Below are 20372 nucleotides of genomic sequence, written 5' to 3' on the forward strand. Positions count from 1 at the left end.
ATTCCTTTGAAAAGACTGTCAGGGAAGCTAGGTGGATAGAGCACCGGCCCTGGAGTGGGAGGACCTGATTTCAAATCCAGCCTCAGATACTTACTGTGTGATCTTGGGCAAGTCACTTAACCCTACTGCATTGCAAAAACAACAAAAAAGAGACTGCCAACACCTGAATCAGGTATCTAGGACTCTAAGCTGGCATTTGTAGTCAATATCCTACAGCGAAACTTAATCAACTTTTAGCAACTAAAAAAGTCCGTGTTGTCTCCCTCTATAACTAGCTTTATTGTTTTAATGTTCTGAGGCCCTAATTTTAAAGGTCTGAGGCTCAGACAAGTTAAAGCGCAATTTCATATTTATTGATGAGTCACATTTTCTCTTCTCTGGAACAATTTGACACTGATTGCTTTGAAGTATTTTAATGATTTCATTTCTACCTAGAAATAGGGAGACTACTCTCAGCAAATATGCTTCTTGGGTGAGAAGGAATTGATATAACTGATGACAAACGAGGTCTAGACCTCTAAAGACAGAGTGAAAGGAAACTAATAAGGCAAATTACATTTCTTGTCACAAGCTTCTCTCCTGGTACACCAGAGTAGGGGTCAGTCCCTTTTCACCTGACAGTAAGGATGGTTTCTAATCATCTTATGAGTCAGTGTTTGGGACACAAGAAGCCTGAGTAAAAAGATGCCACTTAAAAAAAGGCAGAAGGTAGAGACTGACAGGGTAAAGAAAAAGGTTTTTCTAGGAAGGGGAAGACTGGAGAATGTTTAGAGACAACAGGGAAGGAGGGAGCTTCCTAACAGAAAGGAAAACAGAAATGAGAAGGGGGAAAGAAAACGATGGATAAAGTAAGCCCTTGCAAGTGGGAGGGAAGAGAACAGGGGGCTCAAGTAAACCTACCAGTCAACAAAAAGGACCTTTTTCTCAGAGAACAAAGGAGAGGACAGATGGAAAAAGAAGTAGAGGAGAGCTGAGGTGTGGAGGAGGGGAGGGGACAGAGCTCCAAGATAAATGGGCTCAATTCTTTTAGGCGTAGTAGGAAGCCAGGACCTCACTATCTGCTGAAAGTTAGGCTGAAGGTGTTGGCTTTGGGGGCTCAGCTGAGTCCTCATTGCTGCATTCTTGTTTTCGTGCTCTCTCAACTGGCTGGACCAAACTTTCTCTGTTCAAATCACCTCTCCCATTCTTTTCCACAATAGAGAGATGGGGTTTAAAATTTCACTGACACAAGGGATTCCTGAAGGAGGGAACTGCGACAATGAAGGTCAGCATCTTTTCTACTTCTCTTACTTGTACATATTGCCTCAAGCACTGTCCAGGTCATATGGTCAGGAGGGGTCAGAAGCAGGACTGAACCCAGGTCCTCCTAGCTCCAAAGCTAGTTAACTTTTTATTCATTATTTCATGCTGCCTTCTCAACAGAGGCCCTTTTATTCATTCAGTTAGCATTTATTGAATGAGCATCTACTAAATAAAAGCCAGCATATACAAAGAGAACTAAACAGTCTCTAACCAGGAACTTACATTCTTCTGATGGGGGTGGGTGGGGTGATACAACATATACAAAAGTAAATACAAAATATATAAAAAAATAAATGTAAGTAACTTTAGAACAGGAAAGCACTAGCAATTCATACCTTACAGAGGAAATAGAAGCCACTATGAAAAGTTTCTTCCCAGTTCCGTATCTTCAATCTCCTCAACATCATTATCTTATTTTCTCCCCCTTTGTTCATTTTCCCTTCAATATAATTTTCAGTTTAGAAAATTATTACTCCTATAAATAAATGCCCATTATTATAGTTATAACTATTCTGGATGCAAAATTTGCTGTGTGACTGGGTAAGTCATTAACCTCTTTTAAGCTTAGTATCCTCATCTGTCAAGTCAGGATAATAATACCTGTATGATCATTTGCCTCACAAGATTATCTTGTAGGAATAGGTGTAAATTTTAAAGTGTCACACAAATATGAAGCAGTATGATTATCACTAGATTATATTTCAGAAGGAAATACAAGAAAAGCAATGGAAAAAATAATTTATTTTTTACAAATTTTTATTAAAAAAAGAATATGCTCAAGTCAATATTGCTGGTGTCTGTAAATATGCATAATTCTTGTTACTTCATTTCAAAAGACAAAGCATTTCATTGTATGTTTCCTCCAGTTACCAGCAATTTGTTTTTCTGATCACTTATATAATAAGTCATGCTTCAAAGTCAGTATGAAAATCCAGCAGATAGAAGTCTTGTTGCAAAGGGTAGCTGTTTTCATCTAGAATAAACAGGCTCTGAATTTTCAGGGTGTAGGCTCTTTCTCTGCTTGCTAGCAACGAGTGACACAGGTCTGCTGCAACCATTCCATATGTGATACCTGAGGATGGGACTGCCAAAAGAAGAAAACATAAAATACCTTTCCCAGTAGCACTTATACCCATCCTCTTGTTCCTTGCTGCTGCTCAGAGCAAAAGACTCATTTCCCTACCTTCTTTTCAGGCACAACAAAGAAATGGGATTCTAGAATCTAGTTACTCCATTCTTTTTTTTTTTTGTTTTGTTTTTTGTTTTTTTTGTTTTTTAGATTTTGCAAGGCAAGGGGGTTAAGTGGCTTGCCCAAGGCCACACGGCTAGGTAATTATTAAGTGTCTGAGGCCGGATTTGAACTCAGGTACTCCTGACTCCAGGGCCAGTGCTCTAACCACTGTGCCACCTAGCCGCCCCCTAGTTACTCCATTCTTATTGAAGAAATGGGATCAATAATGGTGTATATTTTGTATACTGAGGATATTACTTATTTCATTGTTAAGTGTTAGTGACATGTGGAAAAATTTATTGTCTATCATTTTAAATCTGAAACTGAAAATACTGTGAGAGAACTGAGATCAGCAAATTAATTCTGTGTTTAAATAAATGTTAAGAATAGATGACTAAAAATAATCTCATCATATATTAAGTGACTAGATTAATATTGATTCCTTGAAAGTATCCTGAAGTATTGAGATAAAAACAGATGTGTCAATAATCTCTCATGACAAGTGCCATGGATGGAAAATGAGCAAGGTCCATCCTCTCTGGAGAGTAGGAGATTGGCTGGATTGCCTTGGGAATGTAGCAGCTGCCTGAATAATCCTGAGTGCTTACCTGCCACATGACCCTCTCTCCCTTTTAATAATCAAACTATTTATATTTGATATCATTACCCTAATTCCAAAACATATCTTGATGCACCCAAGAGTCATCTCTTATGCCAAGGAATAAAAAAAGAGGGAAAAAAATAACAGTTTGAGGAAACTGACCAACCCACCAATGTCATCTGGCAGCGTGTGCAGTGATTCATTCTGCTCACAACATACACCATGTGATGGGGTGCTCTGATCTTTATTGGGAACTTAAATGAGTCTTCTTGGATTAATTTTTAAGACCAATCTCAATCTGGTCTCCCCCCCTACTGGTTTCTTCATGGTCCCATGTATTGGTTCTTTTTTTTTTAAGTTTTTGCAAAGGCAATGGGGTTAAGTGGCTTGCCCAAGGCCACACAGCTAGGTAATTATTAAGTGTCTGAGGTCGGATTTGAACTCAGGTACTCCTGACTCCAGGGCCGGTGCTCTATCCACTGTGCCACCTAGCTGGCCCCCATGTATTACTTCTAAATTGCAGCTTCCTGCCTGTGTTTACACGTGCCACCTTCTCTTCACCTCAGTTCCCGTAGGTGATGGCAAGGTGGGATGGGGTGGGGGTGGCTCTGAGGCTCTTCTGCACACCAAGAGGACAACTTGATGGACTTGAAGTTAGAGGTTACTTCTCTCTGGCCTTGGGCATGCCATTGCTTCTGGAAGGGGAAAATTGGAGCACTGACCCAAATGGGACTGAGGCTAAAGAGTTTGAACAAGTTCAAAGGATTAAATCTCATTAATTTATAACTCCTTTGGTTTTATTAAACATTCCTCCTTTATAAATGCTGGAACCAAAATTGAAGAGGATGAGACTATTAATCCATGTTTGTTTTTTAGGTACTCATATCCTAGTTTCTCCTATCACTGACACCTCACCTCTGCTGAGAACCAATCTGAACAGTGAGGAAGTTAACTGAATTAAACTGAGACTGTAGAGGTGTCATAGGATACCCATTTAACATACCCTTATTAGACAGCTCTTTGCCAATTTAAAAAATCTTGAGCAAACAAAACATGTAATCATGTTAATAGATTATAGTAAACATCTCACTTATCCAGAAACCACTTTCTATTGGGACCTTTAAACAGATCATTCAGAACTATTTACATTTTAATTTTTTGATACAATACCTACAACTTTGCTTAACCAATCAGGTGGAATATTGAGAAGAATCTTCTGTATCATCTCCGATCCTACATGAATGCGAACATCATCCCTGCCATCAGACACAGTCATTACAGCTGACCTGAAAAAGGAGATGTGACAGAAGAGGCAAAAGTTAAAAAAAGTTTTGAACTAGAGCAAATTTTCAGTGAAATGAATGAGATTAAGTATCACTTTCTGGTCCAGACTTGATTTTTTTAACCTGCTGAAAACCACTGAGAGTGCTCCTGTAATGCCACATTCACCTTGGTTCTTATGGAAGACCCAACAGAGGAAAAAAACCTGTACTCCTAGAAAAACTAAACTCATATTCTTCTGATAAGACAGTAAGAGAAAAATGAAACACATTGTCTAAGCGCCAGTTCCAGTCTCTGGAAAATTATAATATTGACTTCAGTTATTCAGTAGTGGCACATGTAGGAAGTATACAGATGAATGGGTAATTTATCTACAGAGAAATGTTTTCATTAATTAGCATCCTGTTGCCCTGTAATATTGGAGGTAATCATTCCTATGTGAAATGAGTAAACTGATCCTTTGGTGATTTATTAACTTTTAAGGGCCAAAACACAACAATTTAACATAAACTTACTTAATGAGTAAGTCAATTAACAAATATTTTCGGAAGACTTATTGGGCACTGTACTACCACTATTCCTGCAGCAAAGGTGCCATGCCCAACCAGCTCTAGAGGGAAACCCCCACCCCCACCCCGCCAGGGTAAGGCCTAGCAAACCTCCTGCAGAAGATGGAGAGGCAGGAGCAGAGACCTCTGAAATGGAAGCCTGGGAGCCTGAGGACAGTGAATATGGAGAGAATCTATGCAAAGAAATAAGGTGAAAGAAGACTGAAAAAGAAGGAAAAGGCCGGAGTGTGAAGAGGACTTTCTATCTGAGGCTGGAGTAACAGTGGAGTCACTCTGCAAGTAGGCCTGGCCTGAGATGCAACAAGGATATATGAAGCCATGTAGAGGCTGTGACATCAAAGGTCTGGGAGCAGCCTAGACAGTCAGACGATTTGGGGGTAAAAAATACTGAGTTTTGTTTCTCTGGTCTCCCCTAACATTCCTCAGCTGTCTCCTTCACCCTAGGGCCTTCTTTCTTGTGAGACTCCTCATTTCAAGGTAAGACCCAAAACTTCCATCTGTCCTTCTCTAGATGTCACTACCTTCCTCAGCCACTTCCTCCCTCTGCCCATCTTTGCATCCCCTCCAAGGATCACTCCATCCCCATGCCCACTCTGCGGATGTTCTGTTATGGAAGCAGCAGGGTCTGTCTTTCTTTTTTGTTTGTATTTGCAGCCCCAGCACTACTTCCTAAGCCCTTCATAAGTACTTAATGACATAATAAGTTTGAGATTCTCCTGGGACATCTAGTTCAAGGCATCCAAAACGCAGATGGCAGTATGAGAATGGAGAGAGAGACTACAGATGGATATAGAACTTTGTGAATTTTCTGCACAGAGTTGATAACTGAATCCAGGGGAGCTAAGGAGATGACAAAACAAAGAAAAGGACCCAGGAAAGAGTCTTGGAGGATATCCCCAGTCAGTGGGCTTGTTCTAGATAAAGATCTGGGATGGTTATACAGAAGGAGAACCAGAAGAAAATAGAGTCATGAAAATACAGAAAAAGAATGTCCAGGAAGAAACGGTGAACAATAGTGTCAAAGCCTGCAGAGAGGTCAAGGATGAAGATTGAGAAAAGTCCATTAGATTGGGTAATTAAGAGATCATCGGTAACACTGGAGAGGGGAGCTTCATTTGATAAATAAGGTCCGAAGCCAGATTGGTCTAGGAATCAATCAGATGTGAAGAGGAGGCATTTAGTACAGATGGTACAGTACTGCCAATGAGTTTAGCAAGAAGAGAAGAGACACTACAAGACACCTGGTGGGGATAGTTGGATAAAGTGATTTTTTTTTAAAGGAGGAGAAATAGGCATGCTTGGAGGCGGCAGGGAAGGAGTCAGTACATAGCATGAGATAAAGATAAGAGTAGGAATGATAGAAGAGATAATGCGGTGGAGAAGTTGAAGAGGGATTGGATCATGAGAACAATGGGATCAAGGGCAAGGAGAAGAGCTACCAAATCACAGACAGGAGTGAAAGAGATCTTGGAGGAAAGTATCTGTGGGAGATGAGATGATTAGGAGGAAAATGTCTGTAATCCCTGCTAGGGATTACCAGGAAGGCAGTTAAAGCTGGTGGATAGCTTGAGCTCAGGGGTTCTGACAGCACTATGTTAAGATCCTTTGGTGTGGGCCCTAAGTCTGACACCAGTATGGTGAGTCCCTAGGAGCACTGGGGCCCCTAGACCTGAACAGGCCCTCATGAAAAACAGCACAGGTCAAAGCTTCTGTGCCAGTCAGTAGTGAGATGTGGTCCATGAGTGGACTCCACTCTGCACTTCTAGTTTGGGTGAGATGAGGAGACCCAGTTTAAGAGGGGGAAAAAAAAGATGATAAGAGGGAGCTCTTGGAAAGTCATTTATTTTTTTTTTCCTTTTTAGGTGAAGTAAGAGGAGATGGAGAATTCTAGATCATGTGACAACCATGCTATACATTAGAAGATGGGGGGATGTCCCTTTGCCCTCACAAATTTTTGCAAAATTAGAATTAAAAACAAGAGATAAAGCAACATTAGTCATCTCTAGAGTAGACACTAACAACCCCAATGAACAGAGAAAGTTAATAATCCCTAACACCAGTATCACCCAAGTGGCATCTGAGCTGTACAGGCCAACCTACTGGTTTGCTGCAAACAAAACTCAATTAGATTTCCTTTCTCCTTCCCCATGGAAACACAAATGTCAGGAGCCTGCTCAATCTAGGACCTTAGAGGAAAGGGAAGATGTCTGTGGTTGGACAGCCCAGCATTCAGCTAGAGCAGGTCTGTCCCCAATGCTGGTGAATTGTGAACAGCCTGGTTGGAGGCCTATGGCTTTAAGATCTAGCCCTAGGGAAGCAGCCCCCAAAGGGGAAGATGTCAGATAGGCTGGAGAGTAAGGGACAGAAAAGCATTCACTCATTTGAGTCTTACAACCACCTTGGAAGGAGCTGATTATATTGTCCCCATTTTACAGCTGAGGAAGCTGAGGCAAACAGAAAGCCCCCCCCCAAAAAAAAGTCACACAGACACTGTGCCTGGCTCCTGGCCCAGTTTTGTCTCTGCTTCCTGATTGTCTGGTGAGCATGGAGAATCTTAGGAGAAAAACTTCCAACAAATCCTTTGTATTTCTAGGATTTATTTTATAATTTAATTAATTTATATTAATTTATAATTTATATAATTTTATAATGAAAAAGTAGAATATATAAATTCAGAAATAACTGAACAGAGCCCATTCCCTTTGGGTTCTAGAGGTAAGAAAACGATCCTGTGGCCTATTACCAGGAGGCGGCTCCAAACCAGCCAAGGCTACCAGCGTCCCCCACCCCCCCAATGGGGCTCCACAGGGATGGCTCCTTCCTGGATCCTCCAAAGACTAAAGGTTTGCTTGGCCACTGGGAGGTAAGCTTCTTCCCTTAACTGAATCCTGCCATCTAGTTTCTCTTTCTCTCTCCAAGGAAACAAGGTCCCCAGGGCAGGACCTATTCAAGTTGGGTCTCGGCATCCCCAGGGTGCTGGAATACCCTTCACATACAGCTGAACTTTTAGGTTTGTGGAACCAAACTGGAATTCAGGACAGGGATAGTATTCTTATCACTTAAAAAAAAAAGAATATAAAACTGCTCCCTAAGGACAAAGAACAAGACCAGCTGTCACTTAGTTGCTTGTTTACTGATACTGAATGGAAAGAAGAATTTTACTACTTGTTAACAGGCTCAAATTTAAAAAACTCTTGATACTGGGTTAGATACTAAATTCTTAAGATGATTGTCCTAAGACTGTGCTAGCCACAGTAACATATAATTTATAATGAAGTGATTAAAAATATTTCTCTACTCTATTACATTCTCTAGAATTAAATGGATCCCTGAGGGCAGCATACTGAATTATTAGAAAACCACAAGTAAACATTATCTATGTTGCACTGTCTGTTTATTTTGTTAAAACATTTCTTAATGACCTTTGAATCTGGTTTGCCCTTACACAGTGGAGCATTCTCAGTTTGACAACTCTGCTCTATACCATTAAAGCATTTCTGGATTCAAGATATTCAACTTCTGTGGCATACACACAGTCAGGAAACATTCTTATCAACTGACAGAACATTTTGCAATCTTCACACTTTCTTTAGGTGTTTATTGACTAAAGCTAATTGTCAATGCAAAAGAAGGTCATATTTTCCATAAAGAAATAAAATAATAAAGATACAAATGGCATTATAAAGTCAAATTTGCAAGGATTGTTTCTAGCGTTCCTTCTTGAATCAATTTCTTTAACTTCATTTCAGCTATTTAAAAGTAATTTTGCATTTTTTAAAAATGTAAGGAAAGATGAGGAAGGAAATTTAAAATTTTAAAAAATTAATTGGGGAAAATTTTTTTGGAAATGTTAAGTAAAAATAGTATACTCCCAATCCTCAACTTTCATAGATGTAATGTTCATAAAAAAAGTGTCAAAGTAAAAAATATGAATGTTAATGTTTTGGCCCTATGGGAAATAGATTCCTTGCAACTACCAAAAACTGAAATTTTTTCCAAGAGATAGGTGAAAATATATTTTTCCACATACAAAACTTTGTAACAAAACATTAATTCTCATAATATGTACTTTTCCTTATACAGTAACCATGAAATAACTCATAAAATGTAGTATACACCAAACAAAATTGCTAAAAGGCAAAACTTTTTTCACACCAATATTCCCTTAGAATTCTGCGATGTTGAGGGGCGGAGCCAAGATGGCGACATGAAGGGATCGAGTCTTAGGAGCTCTCTGATAAAAACTCATAAACTAAGGACTCTAACTAAACTTTCGAGAGACAGAACCCACAAAGGGACCCAGGGAGGCAGTTCTACTCAAGGTAACCTGGAAAAGAGCAGAAAGGCTCTGCTCCCGGGTCGGAGGGGCGGCCCGCCAGAGGGGTGGCCCACCAGAGCCAAAGAACTTCAGCCTCCCGGAGGCAGCCCCAGGGTGCTGGGAGCTGCGGCTCACAGCAGCGGGGGAGTCTCCTGAGCTGCACCCCGGGGAGCACCGGCACAAAGTGGGGGAACAGCGGGGGACCTCTGCCAGAGCGAGCACGTGGAGCCCAGCCTTCGGGGCACACAGGGAGCAGCTTGGTCTTTTGCAGCCCAAATCCAGGAAACAAAAGCAGGCGGAGCCGGTAAGCAGGAGCCCCCAGGGCATGAGGCCATTGAGCTGAGGGAGGGGAGTGAAGAGAGACTGCCCAGCTCTGTCCTCTGCCTCTGGAATAGGACTCTGGGGCTCTGACCACATTCAGATCCTGATACCAGTCTAGGCCCCACCATAGAACAGCAGGTCCCCCCCACCTCAGCCCCGTGGCAGAGGGGGGCACTTATGTTCATTCACAGACCAGGAGGGAGGACAGAACCTCACACACTGAGACCCTTGTGGGAGTGTCCCAAAAGCTCAGGAAGCACCCCCAAAAAACAGGCTTAGGCTGGGAAAATGAACAAGCAAAGAAATAAGAGGAAGACCATTGAGAAATATTTTGCAAATGAGCCCAAGAAGGATCAAAATACTCAGTCTGAAGATGAGGAAGCACAAGCTCCTGCATCTAAAGACTCCAAGAAAAACAGAAATTGGGCTCAAGCTATGATAGAGCTCAAAAAAGACTTTGAAAATCAAATGAGGGAGTTGGAAGAAAAACTGGGAAAAGAAAGGAGAGAGATGCAGGAAAAACATGAAAATGAAGTCAGCAGCTTAGTCAAAGAAATCCAAAACAATGCTGAAGAAAATAGCATGCTAAAAAACAGCTTAGGTCAAATGGATAAAACAGTTCAAAAAGTTATTGAGGAGAAGAATGCTTTAAAAAGCAAAATTGGCCAGATGGAAAAAGAGATAAGAAAACTCTCTGAGGAGAATAAATCCTTCAGACAAAGAATAGAATTCAGGGAGATTGATGAATTTACCAGAAATCAGGAATCAATACTTCAAAACCAAAAAAATGAAAAATTAGAAGAAAATGTGAAATATCTCATTGAAAAAACAACTGATATGGAAAACAGACTTAGGAAAGATAATTTGAAAATTATTGGAATAACTGAAAGTCATGATCAGGAAAAGAGCCTTGACATCATTTTCAAAGAATTACTACAGGAAAATTGCCCTGATATTCTAGAAGCAGAGGGCAAAATAGAAATGGAGAGAATCCACCGATCCCCCTGAGAAAGAGATCCCAAAAAACCAACCCCTAGGAATATTATAACCAAGTTCCAGAACTCCCAAGTCAAAGAGAAAATATTACAAGCAGCCAGAAGGACACAGTTCAAATATCGTGGAGCTGCAGTCAGGATCACACAGGACTTAGCAGCAACTACATTGGAAGCTCGTAGGGCTTGGAATACAATATACCGGAAGGCAAAAGAGCTTAGAATGCAGCCAAGAATGAACTACCCAGCTAGGCTGAATGTCCTCTTCCAGGGAAAAAGATGGACTTTCAATGAACCAAGGGAATTTCAAATGTTCCTGTTGGAATGGCCAGAGCTGAACACAAGGTTTGATCTTCAGATACAGGACTCAGGTGAAGCATGGAGATTGGAGGAGTGGGGGGAAATATGAGGGACTTAATGAGGATGAACTGCATGCATTCCTGCATAGAAAAATGACACTGATAATACTCATATGAACCTTCTCAGTTAATAGAGCAGGTAGAGAGAGCTTTTATAGTTGAAGCACAGGAGAAAGCTGAATTCGAAGATAAAATATGGTGTAAAAATGGAGTCAATAGAAAAAAAGGGAAATGGAATGGGAGAAAGAAGAAGGAGAGGGGGAATAGTCCAAGATATTTCACATAAGATTTTTTTTTATTACAATGAGCTATTGCAATGATATGGAAGGGGGGAGGCAAGGGGGAATGAGGGAACCTTTGCTCTCATCAGAGGTGGCTAGGAGAGGAAACAGCATATATACCCAATGGGGTATAGACAACTGGAGTAAGAAGGAGGGGGGAGCAGGGGGAAGGGGTGGGGATGTGAATAAAGGAGGAGAGGATGGACCATGAGGGGAGAGTGGCCAGATATAACACATTTTCTTTTTTACTTCTTGCAAGGGGCTGGGATTGGATGGCCTGCCCAGGACCATAGGTCCAGGTGGATTCTGGGCCTAAGGGGTGGTATGGGGGCTCAGGGCTTCTTGGCCCCAGGACCAGGGATCTGTTTGCTGCACCACTCAGCGACCCTACAGCAGAGTCAGAGTGAAAGGAGAGAGAAAATATAGTACATGGTAGTGGAGAAATAAGAAAGGAGGGAGTTGCGATCAGCAATGGCAACGCTGGAAAAATATGGAAGTAACTTTTGTGATGGACTTATCATAAAGAATGTGATCCACTCATGACAGAGTTGATGGTGTTAGAACAAAGACTGAAGCACATATTTTGTTATTATTATTTGGGGGAGGGTGCAGGGCAAGTGGGGCTGGGTGGCCTGCCTGGAGCCACATAGCAGAATTATCTTTGGGTGTCTGAGGCCGGATTCGGACCCAGGTGCTCCTGGCTCAAGGGCCAATGCTCTGTCTGCCACCCAGCCACCCCTACTATTATTACTATTTTGGGGTCTTTTTTTTTCTTCTTTTTGGTTTTTGCAGGGCAGTGGGGATCGGGTGGCTTGCACGTCACATGGCTGGGTGATTATTGGGTTTACGAGGCTGGATATGGACTCGGGTGCTCATGGCTCCAGGGCTGGTGCTTGTCCATTGTGCCACCTGGCCATACCTACAATTATTACTATTTTTTTTTTAATTTTAATTTTTGTTCTCTCCCCTTTACTTTTTCACCCAAACAAGTCTATCTATATTCATGGGGGGGGGTATTTTGTTTACTTGTAAACAAGTATATTTTATTAATGTAAAAAAAACATTTGTATGAAATGAGAATAAAAAAAATTAGGAAAAAAAAGAATTCTGTGATGTTTTGGGCTAACATTTCTTTCTTTTTTTTTTTAAGGTTTTTGTAAGGCAAACAGGGTTAAGTGGCTTGCCCAAGGCCACACAGCTAGGTAATTATTAAGTGTCTGAGACCGGATTTGAACCCAGGTACTCCTGACTCCAGAGCCAGTGCTTTATCCACTATGCCACCTAGCCGCCCTTGAGGTAACATTTCAATTAAAAAAGCAACACTGATTTAAAATATTCACTTTTGGGGGCAGCTATTTGGCGCAGTGGATAAAGCACTGGCCCTGGAGTCAGGACTACCTAGGTTCAAATCCGGGATCAGACACTTAATAATTACCTAGCTGTGTGGCATTGGGCAAGCCACTTAACCCCATTTGCCTTGCAAAATCCTAAAAAAAATTTTAAAAAAATTCACTTTTTATAACACATGAAATCATATAGCATCATAAATACTGTACAGAAAATAAAACTCTTAAAACTAGATTTTTAACATTTTTTTAACCTGAATCTTATCTTCCACTGTGTCACATGGTAGTGTGAGGGCATTCTATTGTTGTAGATTCTGCTCTCAACCTTTCTACTTTGGTGGCCCTCTGAAAACCCAGGGAGAAGTTGCTGAGATTTTAGCTTTTGCTGTCAGAAGATTACCGGACAGCTCCACATCACTTCTGATTCTATCTTCTACAGCTGGTAGGGTTGGAGATCACGAAGGACCCACCAATTTGATCAGATCAGCAAGGACAAAACTGTAACACAAAACTTGAGTTTTAAAGGCAAACAATGAAAATATAAGATACACAGGGAGTTTTTTACTCTACAACTGTAGGGTAAACAGGGAAGACCAGGGAAGTGCTCAGTAGGATATCAGCTACTCCCCTGGGCAGGTCGCACTTATTTCTCATTTTTTCCCTTCTGTGTAAAGCCACAAATATGTGTGCTGCCAACATGAAAATAAAAATAAGGTTACTAATAAAATCACACGAATGCATGAAGCTTTGAAAGTTAAATTTGAGAATATGGAGGATTGTTGATATTTGCATAAAAGCCAAATCAGAACTCCTTTCATGACATTAAGCAACTTGAAGTCAGGGACCATGACAAGAATCAAGTGCCCAGGTACTCTGTCTCTACCTACCATGTGAGTACCCAATAATGTTGAGTAGAAGTGATTAAAAAAAAAACTTCCAAGTAAAATAATAACCACTAAAGAATCCAACACTTGGGGCAGCTAGGTGGCGCAATGGATAAAGCACCAGCCCTGGAATCAGGAGTACCTGGGTTCAAATCCAGTCTCAGACACTTAATAATTACCTAGCTGTGTGGCCTTGGGCAAGCCACTTAACTCCATTTGCCTTGCAAAAACCTAAAAAAAAAAAAAAGAATCCAACACTTCAAGCAAAATACCCCAAAGTAGTCCAGGGTTGCCTTTTTTGCAATGATGTCCAACTTGAGAGATAGAAAAATGACTCAAGGATCTGGTATTCTAACTCATCAATACAATATAAATGAGAACATCAATGCAGTCAGAAAATTAGAGAGGGAAAAAGTCTTGTGAAAAAATTTTCTAGTTATTGATTTTTACCATATTTCTAAGGACTACTACTTTATTTTTTTATTTTTATTTTTATTTTTTAGGTTTTTAGGTTCGCCTCCTTTGTAGGATTAACATTTCTTAGGGAAATATTTTTTTGGGGGGGTGAGACCTGCAACTTCATTGGTATAGGAAAATCCTTCCTCCAGTGCAGCCTGGTAGCTCCTAAGCCATCTTAAGTCTGAAGAGTTACCTAGGGCATTAAGATGTTGGGTGATCTGTCCAAGGTGACATAGTACATGTGAGAAGTAGGACTTGACCCCAAGTCTTTCTGCCTTCAAGGCTAGTTCCCATCTATTAGGTACACAGCCTTTTCAGAGAAATTTAAATGATACACAATGGTTGTAAAAATAAGGAGGCCAACAGACCCCAGGAGCAACATTAGTCAATAAACCAATGACCTCAACAAGTAGAGACAGAGAGTTTCTCAAAGCAACAACCACTGGGAGCAGAAGGGTATTTGAAAGCACAGATTTTGACTCAGTATGACAATCTGTATTGTCTCACAAAACTGTAAGAATCAGGAGAAGGCAAATCAAACTTTCAGAGGACTTGGATCGAGACTGGGTCAAGCTGTCTCACTATAAGGGCATTTGCAAATGTAACCAGAAGGAGAAAGTAAACACATATGAAATGGAGCAGACTACCAAAACTCTTATGGCAATCCAAAATAATGTAATAATAATATAACTACCATATTTGGACTCCATTGCCTCAGTATATGATGTACTGTGGCTAGAAATAAGCTAACTGGTTGATACAAATAGCACATAAGAAAAAGGTTTCAAGCATATAGATTTAATCAGCATAAAATCTAATGGACCAATCAATCAATAACATTTACTATGTGTTTATTTTGGGCTAGGCACTATGCTAAGCTCTGGGGATATAGAAAGAGGAAAAAGACAGTCCCTGTCCTCAAGAAGCTTACACTCTTATGGGGGGGACAACATGCAAACAAATATATACAGGATAAGTAACAATTAGCATTCTACCTAATACTTATTAGAAAATAACTTTCATTACTGATGTCTTTTATTATTGATATATGTATATACACACATAAATATATGATCAATTTATCCCATTTCAAATATGACATGGTAAATAATTATCAACATGCAAAAAAAATTCAACTCAATAAGGAAAAAGGAAAGATGAGTGAATGGAGAAACTGAGGAGGGATTATAGTCTTTTTTGCGGGGGATGAGCAATAGGGTTAAATGACTTGCCCAAGGTCACTAATATCTAAATATCAAGTGTCTGAGGTCAAATTTGAACTCAGGTCCTTCTGACTTCAGGTTCAGTGCTCTATTCACTGGACCACCTAGCTGCCCCCTATAGGGGATTAATCTTAAGCAAACAATGCGTTAAGTGTAGTGTTGGGGTCATGAAAAGAGATTAAAAAGAAAAGCAAGAAAGGGAAAATTTTAGGGAAAAAAATCTAAGAGAACAGAAAGGAGGGAGATACATTTAACAATCATTATTATGAAAGTGAATGGGATAAACTCATAAAATGGAAGACTACTGCAAAATAAATTAGAAAGTAGAATCCAGCAAAATAAGAAACACTGGAAAATATAGTCACAGTTAACATAAGGAGTTAAAACCTATTATGTCTCTGCATAAACTTTTTAAAGTAGGCAGAAATCTTGATTTCAGAAAAAAGAACAGCCAAATAAACAATTACAAAAGATAAATAGGGAAAATATGCTCTACTGATTGGTACCATATACTATAAATTAATTTCTTAATTTATTTTTTATTTTAAATTTTTATTTTGAAATTCTTTTTATTTAAGGCAATGGGGTTAAGTGACTTACCCAAGGTCACACAGCTAGGCAATTATTAAGTGTCTGAGACCAAATTTGAACTCAGGTCCTTTGGACTCCAGGGCCAGTGCTCCATCCACTGTGCCACCTAGCTGCCTCTGAATGAATTTCAATACCAAACATGCCAAGCATGTGTCAGCATAGTGTCTAACTGCTTAAAGGAGAAGGTAAATCAAGAGATATTAATATTATAATGATGGGAAACCCAATTTATCACTTTTAGAATTAGATAAATCTAACAAACAAGTAAATGAGAAAGCAACTGAAAATAATTTTAGAAAATGATGATAGTTCTCTGGGGATTACTATGGGAACAGAAAGGAGTATAAATATTTCTCAGCTGTGCATGGTAACTTTAACTTTACAAAAATTAACCATGTATAAATATATATAAAAACCTCACAAACATAAGCAGGAAGGAAGTACTCTCAAACATATCCTTTACTGATTACAATGCAATATAATTACATTTGTTAAAGGGCTGCTGAAGAAAGGATTAAGGACAACTTAATCCCTTAGAATGAGCGGGTCAAAGAATAAATGATAGAAGTAACAGGTAATGGACAGTTAGGAAGATAGAGTACTGGGTCTGGAATCAACAAGATCTGAGTTTAAATCTGCTCTCTAGAAACTACCTGTGTGACCCTGGGCAAGTCACTTAACCTCTTGTTTTCCTCAGTTTCCTTAATTATGAAATGGGGATGATAACTGCAGCTACCTCTTAGTATTACTGTATGTGCTGCTTATTATTATTATCTTCATTAATGGTAATCATGAAGGTAATCATGAGACAACAGACAATGTCAGCAACAAAGGAGAAAATGTATCACTGAACTGGTTATACAACTAAGACCCCCCCCCCAAAACAGCCCAGAAAACTGATACATTTTTAAAACTACAACCGAAGAGCTCTGAAAATCACACACACACACACACACACACACACACACACAAACACACAAAAAATGACCTGGCTGAATTTATACTAGGAATGTAGGAACAGATGATCACAACTGACCATATTTATAAGAACAGTAGCAATCATATGGTATCAACAGAAGGAGAAAATTTTTTTAACAAAATCCATTTCTGCTAAAGGAAAAAACTTTCACCAATCAAACAATGCCAAGAGCCAGAATTGCATGTAGCATACATAACTAACATCTTTTTCAGGAATATGTCTGTTGTTTGTTGTCATCACTTCTATATGATTTAATCTTATTGTTAGCTATATTAGTAAGGTAAGAAAAAAATTGAGGGAATAAACATAGCCAAAGAATAAACAAAGTAATCACTTTCTGTAGGTGATATGTTAGTTTAATTAAAGATTCTAAAGACTTTGCAAAAAATTAATTATAACTCCTGTAGTTAAAATAAATTCAAATGAATAAATCATCACTATTTCTTTGTAACTAATAAACCCAATAGGAAGGGAGAGAAAGGGAAATTCCACTTAAATAACTACAGGATGTACAAAATATTGGGAAGTCTACTTACCAAGATGTATATAGAAGCTACATAAAGATACTGAGCTATAAAATACTATTTACTGAATTAAAAATTGACCTGAATAATTGGCAAAATGTTGTTCATGAGTTAGCCATGTGAATATAGCAACAGTGACAATACTACCCAAATTAATTAATTTATTCAATTCCATATTAATAAACTACCAAAGGATTTTATTATAGAGCAGGAAAATTTAATGAGATCATCTGGAGGAACAAAAGGTCAAGAATCTCACGGAAAATTCTAAAAAAAAAATAGGAAGGGAATTCAGAAATACCAGTTCTAAAACTCTTTTACAAAGCAGTAATTCTCAAAACAATTTGGTACAGTTTTAAAATAGAGGTTTCTCAATGGCTCAGATTAAGTATATATATATATATATATATATATATATATATATATATATATATATATATATATATATATACTGAAGCAAGTCAATCTCATAACTCAGTGTTTGATAACAAAGACCCCAGAAAGTGGTATAAGGACTTGTTATTTTACAAAAACCAGGAAAACTGAACAAGAAGATGGGGGGGGGGGGTGCTTAGTAATTAGAAAAAAAAATGTAATCATTTTAGAAAGGATGCAGTGCTTATTCCCATGCCACATTGAGGCCTCAGACATAAGCAGGAAGGAAGGAATCTGGAGGAATCTGGTAATAAATAATTTGTAGATAATCCACTTCTGGAATTGGGTCTGATTTGGAGCAAAATAGCAGCCTCCTTGAAAGCTACTGAATGTTTATAGATGATTATCCTGACAATGAAATATGTGATGCTATTTCACAAAGAGGTAACATAAAAAAAATTATGCCAGAACTTTAAAAGTTCTGTAGCTATTAAACTGCTAAACAATATCCTATAAGGTTTATATTGTTTTATGTATTATGAAAATTAAAAAATTAAAACTCTTAAGATGTTTTATTTGCATATAGTAACTCAGCAGTGAGGAGAGAAAAATTTTCACTCTATTTCCCACATATAACTATTTTAATTATTTTTACACATTCCACCATTTTCTTTTTGAAATGGATGAAATGTCATTTGCCTTGAAAGATTATAGCTTCTGATTAGATATAAGAAACTGGGACCAGTGACTCCTTGAGGTTATTTCCAGTTCTATCATTCTAAATACAGTCTTTTTAGCTTAGGTTTTTGGCTTTCTTTACCTGTAGTACAATTTCACCATAGTAAATGGCAAGCAGCTGACACACTGCTTGTAGATCTTGTTCTCATCTGTTTCTAATTCCAGTCCACATTTTCCACAGCCTGAATACATAATGGTGGGGAAACAGGTCAGAATATCCTCCAGAGAAGTGCTGGCATCCAGGACAAGCTGCTGGCTCTCACAAGCAGCAACAGGAAACACTAATGCTAAGATCTGGGCTTTGACTTGAATCACTCCTATTGAAGACAAAAAAAATACATATAGAATTAGAATTGTCATGCTCCCATAAAGTTGTCTTAAAAGATCATGGATGGTGGTGGCTAGGTGGCGTAATGGATAAAGCACTGGCCTTGGAGTCAGGAGTACCTGGGTTCAAATCCGCTCTCAGATACTTAATAATTACCTAGCTGTGTGGCCTTGGGCAAGCCACTTAACCCCTTGCAAAAATCTAAAAAATCTAAAAAAAAAAAAGATCATGGTGGTCTTAATTACTAGCTCTTTGGGGTCAACACTTTAATCCCAGGACTCATGGCACAAAGCTAGAAAATAGCTGGAAACATAAAATTATTGAACTTGCCTATTCAACTCTATACTCAAAAAATGTAGCCCCTATATAAGTTCTAAATTGTTCCTTTCAATGACCAAAAAGAGGCATTGTAACAAAATAGGCCAAAAAGTTCATTGAGAGCCAGAGGGTTAGTCATTTAATTCTTATGAATGTCAGATAATTTAATATTCTCCCATTCTTTTCCATACAATTATATATTTTTTAAATCCACAGCACATACAAAATCTTGAAAAAAAGTCTATACAATATGAGAGGAAACTCAGCTAAGAAAATAAATTATTAAAATATTATAACTATAAAATTTTATAATATAATATAAAACAATATAAGTATAATATAACTATATACAACTAAATGTATAATAAATATAACAATAACTACAAATAAAAAGACTATATTACAAATGTAATAATCATAAAGTTATTTAAGATTCAATATTAAGGCCAAAATATAATCTGATTCCATTAATTTTTAGGAATATATTATCCAAAAATTATGAACATTTTTGTTAGTACTGAATTTATTTGTTAATGGTAAATTATATCACTGGAAGATATTTCTCAATTTTCCATCTCCTATTTCTTCTCTAAATATAGTTGGAGATAGATTTTTTTTTTAGATCTCTGAAAATTTCAAAGTAAATAGCTTCTGTGATATGTAGTCCCATTTAAGATCTGAGAACATGTCTTAATTGTTCAAACTTTATGCCAACTTGTCTAAATATATATCACATATCATCTAAAATATCTGAATAATATATTATAAAATAGGTAGATGATGATAGAGAAAAACTAAAAAGTTTTTGCTATGTCATATGTTTCCTGTTTGTCAATGTAATTCCAAAGAACAAAGCCATCAATTAAGAGATCTTTAAAACACTTTTGATGATGAATTATATATTTAGAAAGAGAAAGTTCAGGGGGTAGGTAAATGCATGCATTTTATGAAAGAGAATTTTCACATACCATACAAATGATCAAATTGAATATCAGTTTCTAGATGTCTCAGTGACTTGAATAGGCTAAACTATTTCTGGAAACTATAATAATATCTGTCTTGAATAAATATTTATTAGAACGCAGCTTAAATCACTAAAAAGTCCTCCAAAGATTGGTGCTATCATTTATTAACATTTCAGAAAAATGGGCTATATGAATGAAGCTATACAAAATATATATTTTGAAATGTAATGTCCCACTAAATACAACTTAATCCCAAATGCCTAGTCTACCAGTATTCAAACCTCTAAGGGTCCAGCTAAGACTGCAATTGTAAAACAATCAACTGCAGTCCTACTCAAGTCACAGTAGGTCTCTGCCAGTTCCCAGAGACCTCACTCATTTCATTAA

General features: G+C 38.2%; 1 protein-coding gene across 7 annotated transcripts in view; it reads right to left on the reverse strand.

Annotated features, from left to right (window-relative positions):
* Positions 1–2045: 2045 nt before the first annotated feature.
* SHLD2 (shieldin complex subunit 2) overlaps positions 2046–20372 on the reverse strand; it is an 82758-nt gene continuing 64431 nt past the window's right edge. For 6 of the 7 annotated variants that reach the window (XM_074233154.1, XM_074233152.1, XM_074233155.1 and 3 more), the window contains 3 exons: positions 18457–18691; positions 4305–4420; positions 2046–2386 (listed from right to left, as the gene is read on the reverse strand). In XM_074233154.1, coding sequence (XP_074089255.1) covers positions 2208–2386; positions 4305–4420; positions 18457–18691 — 530 coding nt within the window. In that variant the 3' untranslated portion in view covers positions 2046–2207. The remainder of the gene's footprint in view (positions 2387–4304; positions 4421–18456; positions 18692–20372) is intronic. The other variant, XM_074233157.1, reaches the window with a different exon arrangement.

Source organism: Macrotis lagotis, chromosome 4 (assembly GCF_037893015.1).
Source record: "Macrotis lagotis isolate mMagLag1 chromosome 4, bilby.v1.9.chrom.fasta, whole genome shotgun sequence".
Taxonomy (NCBI): domain Eukaryota; kingdom Metazoa; phylum Chordata; class Mammalia; order Peramelemorphia; family Peramelidae; genus Macrotis; species Macrotis lagotis.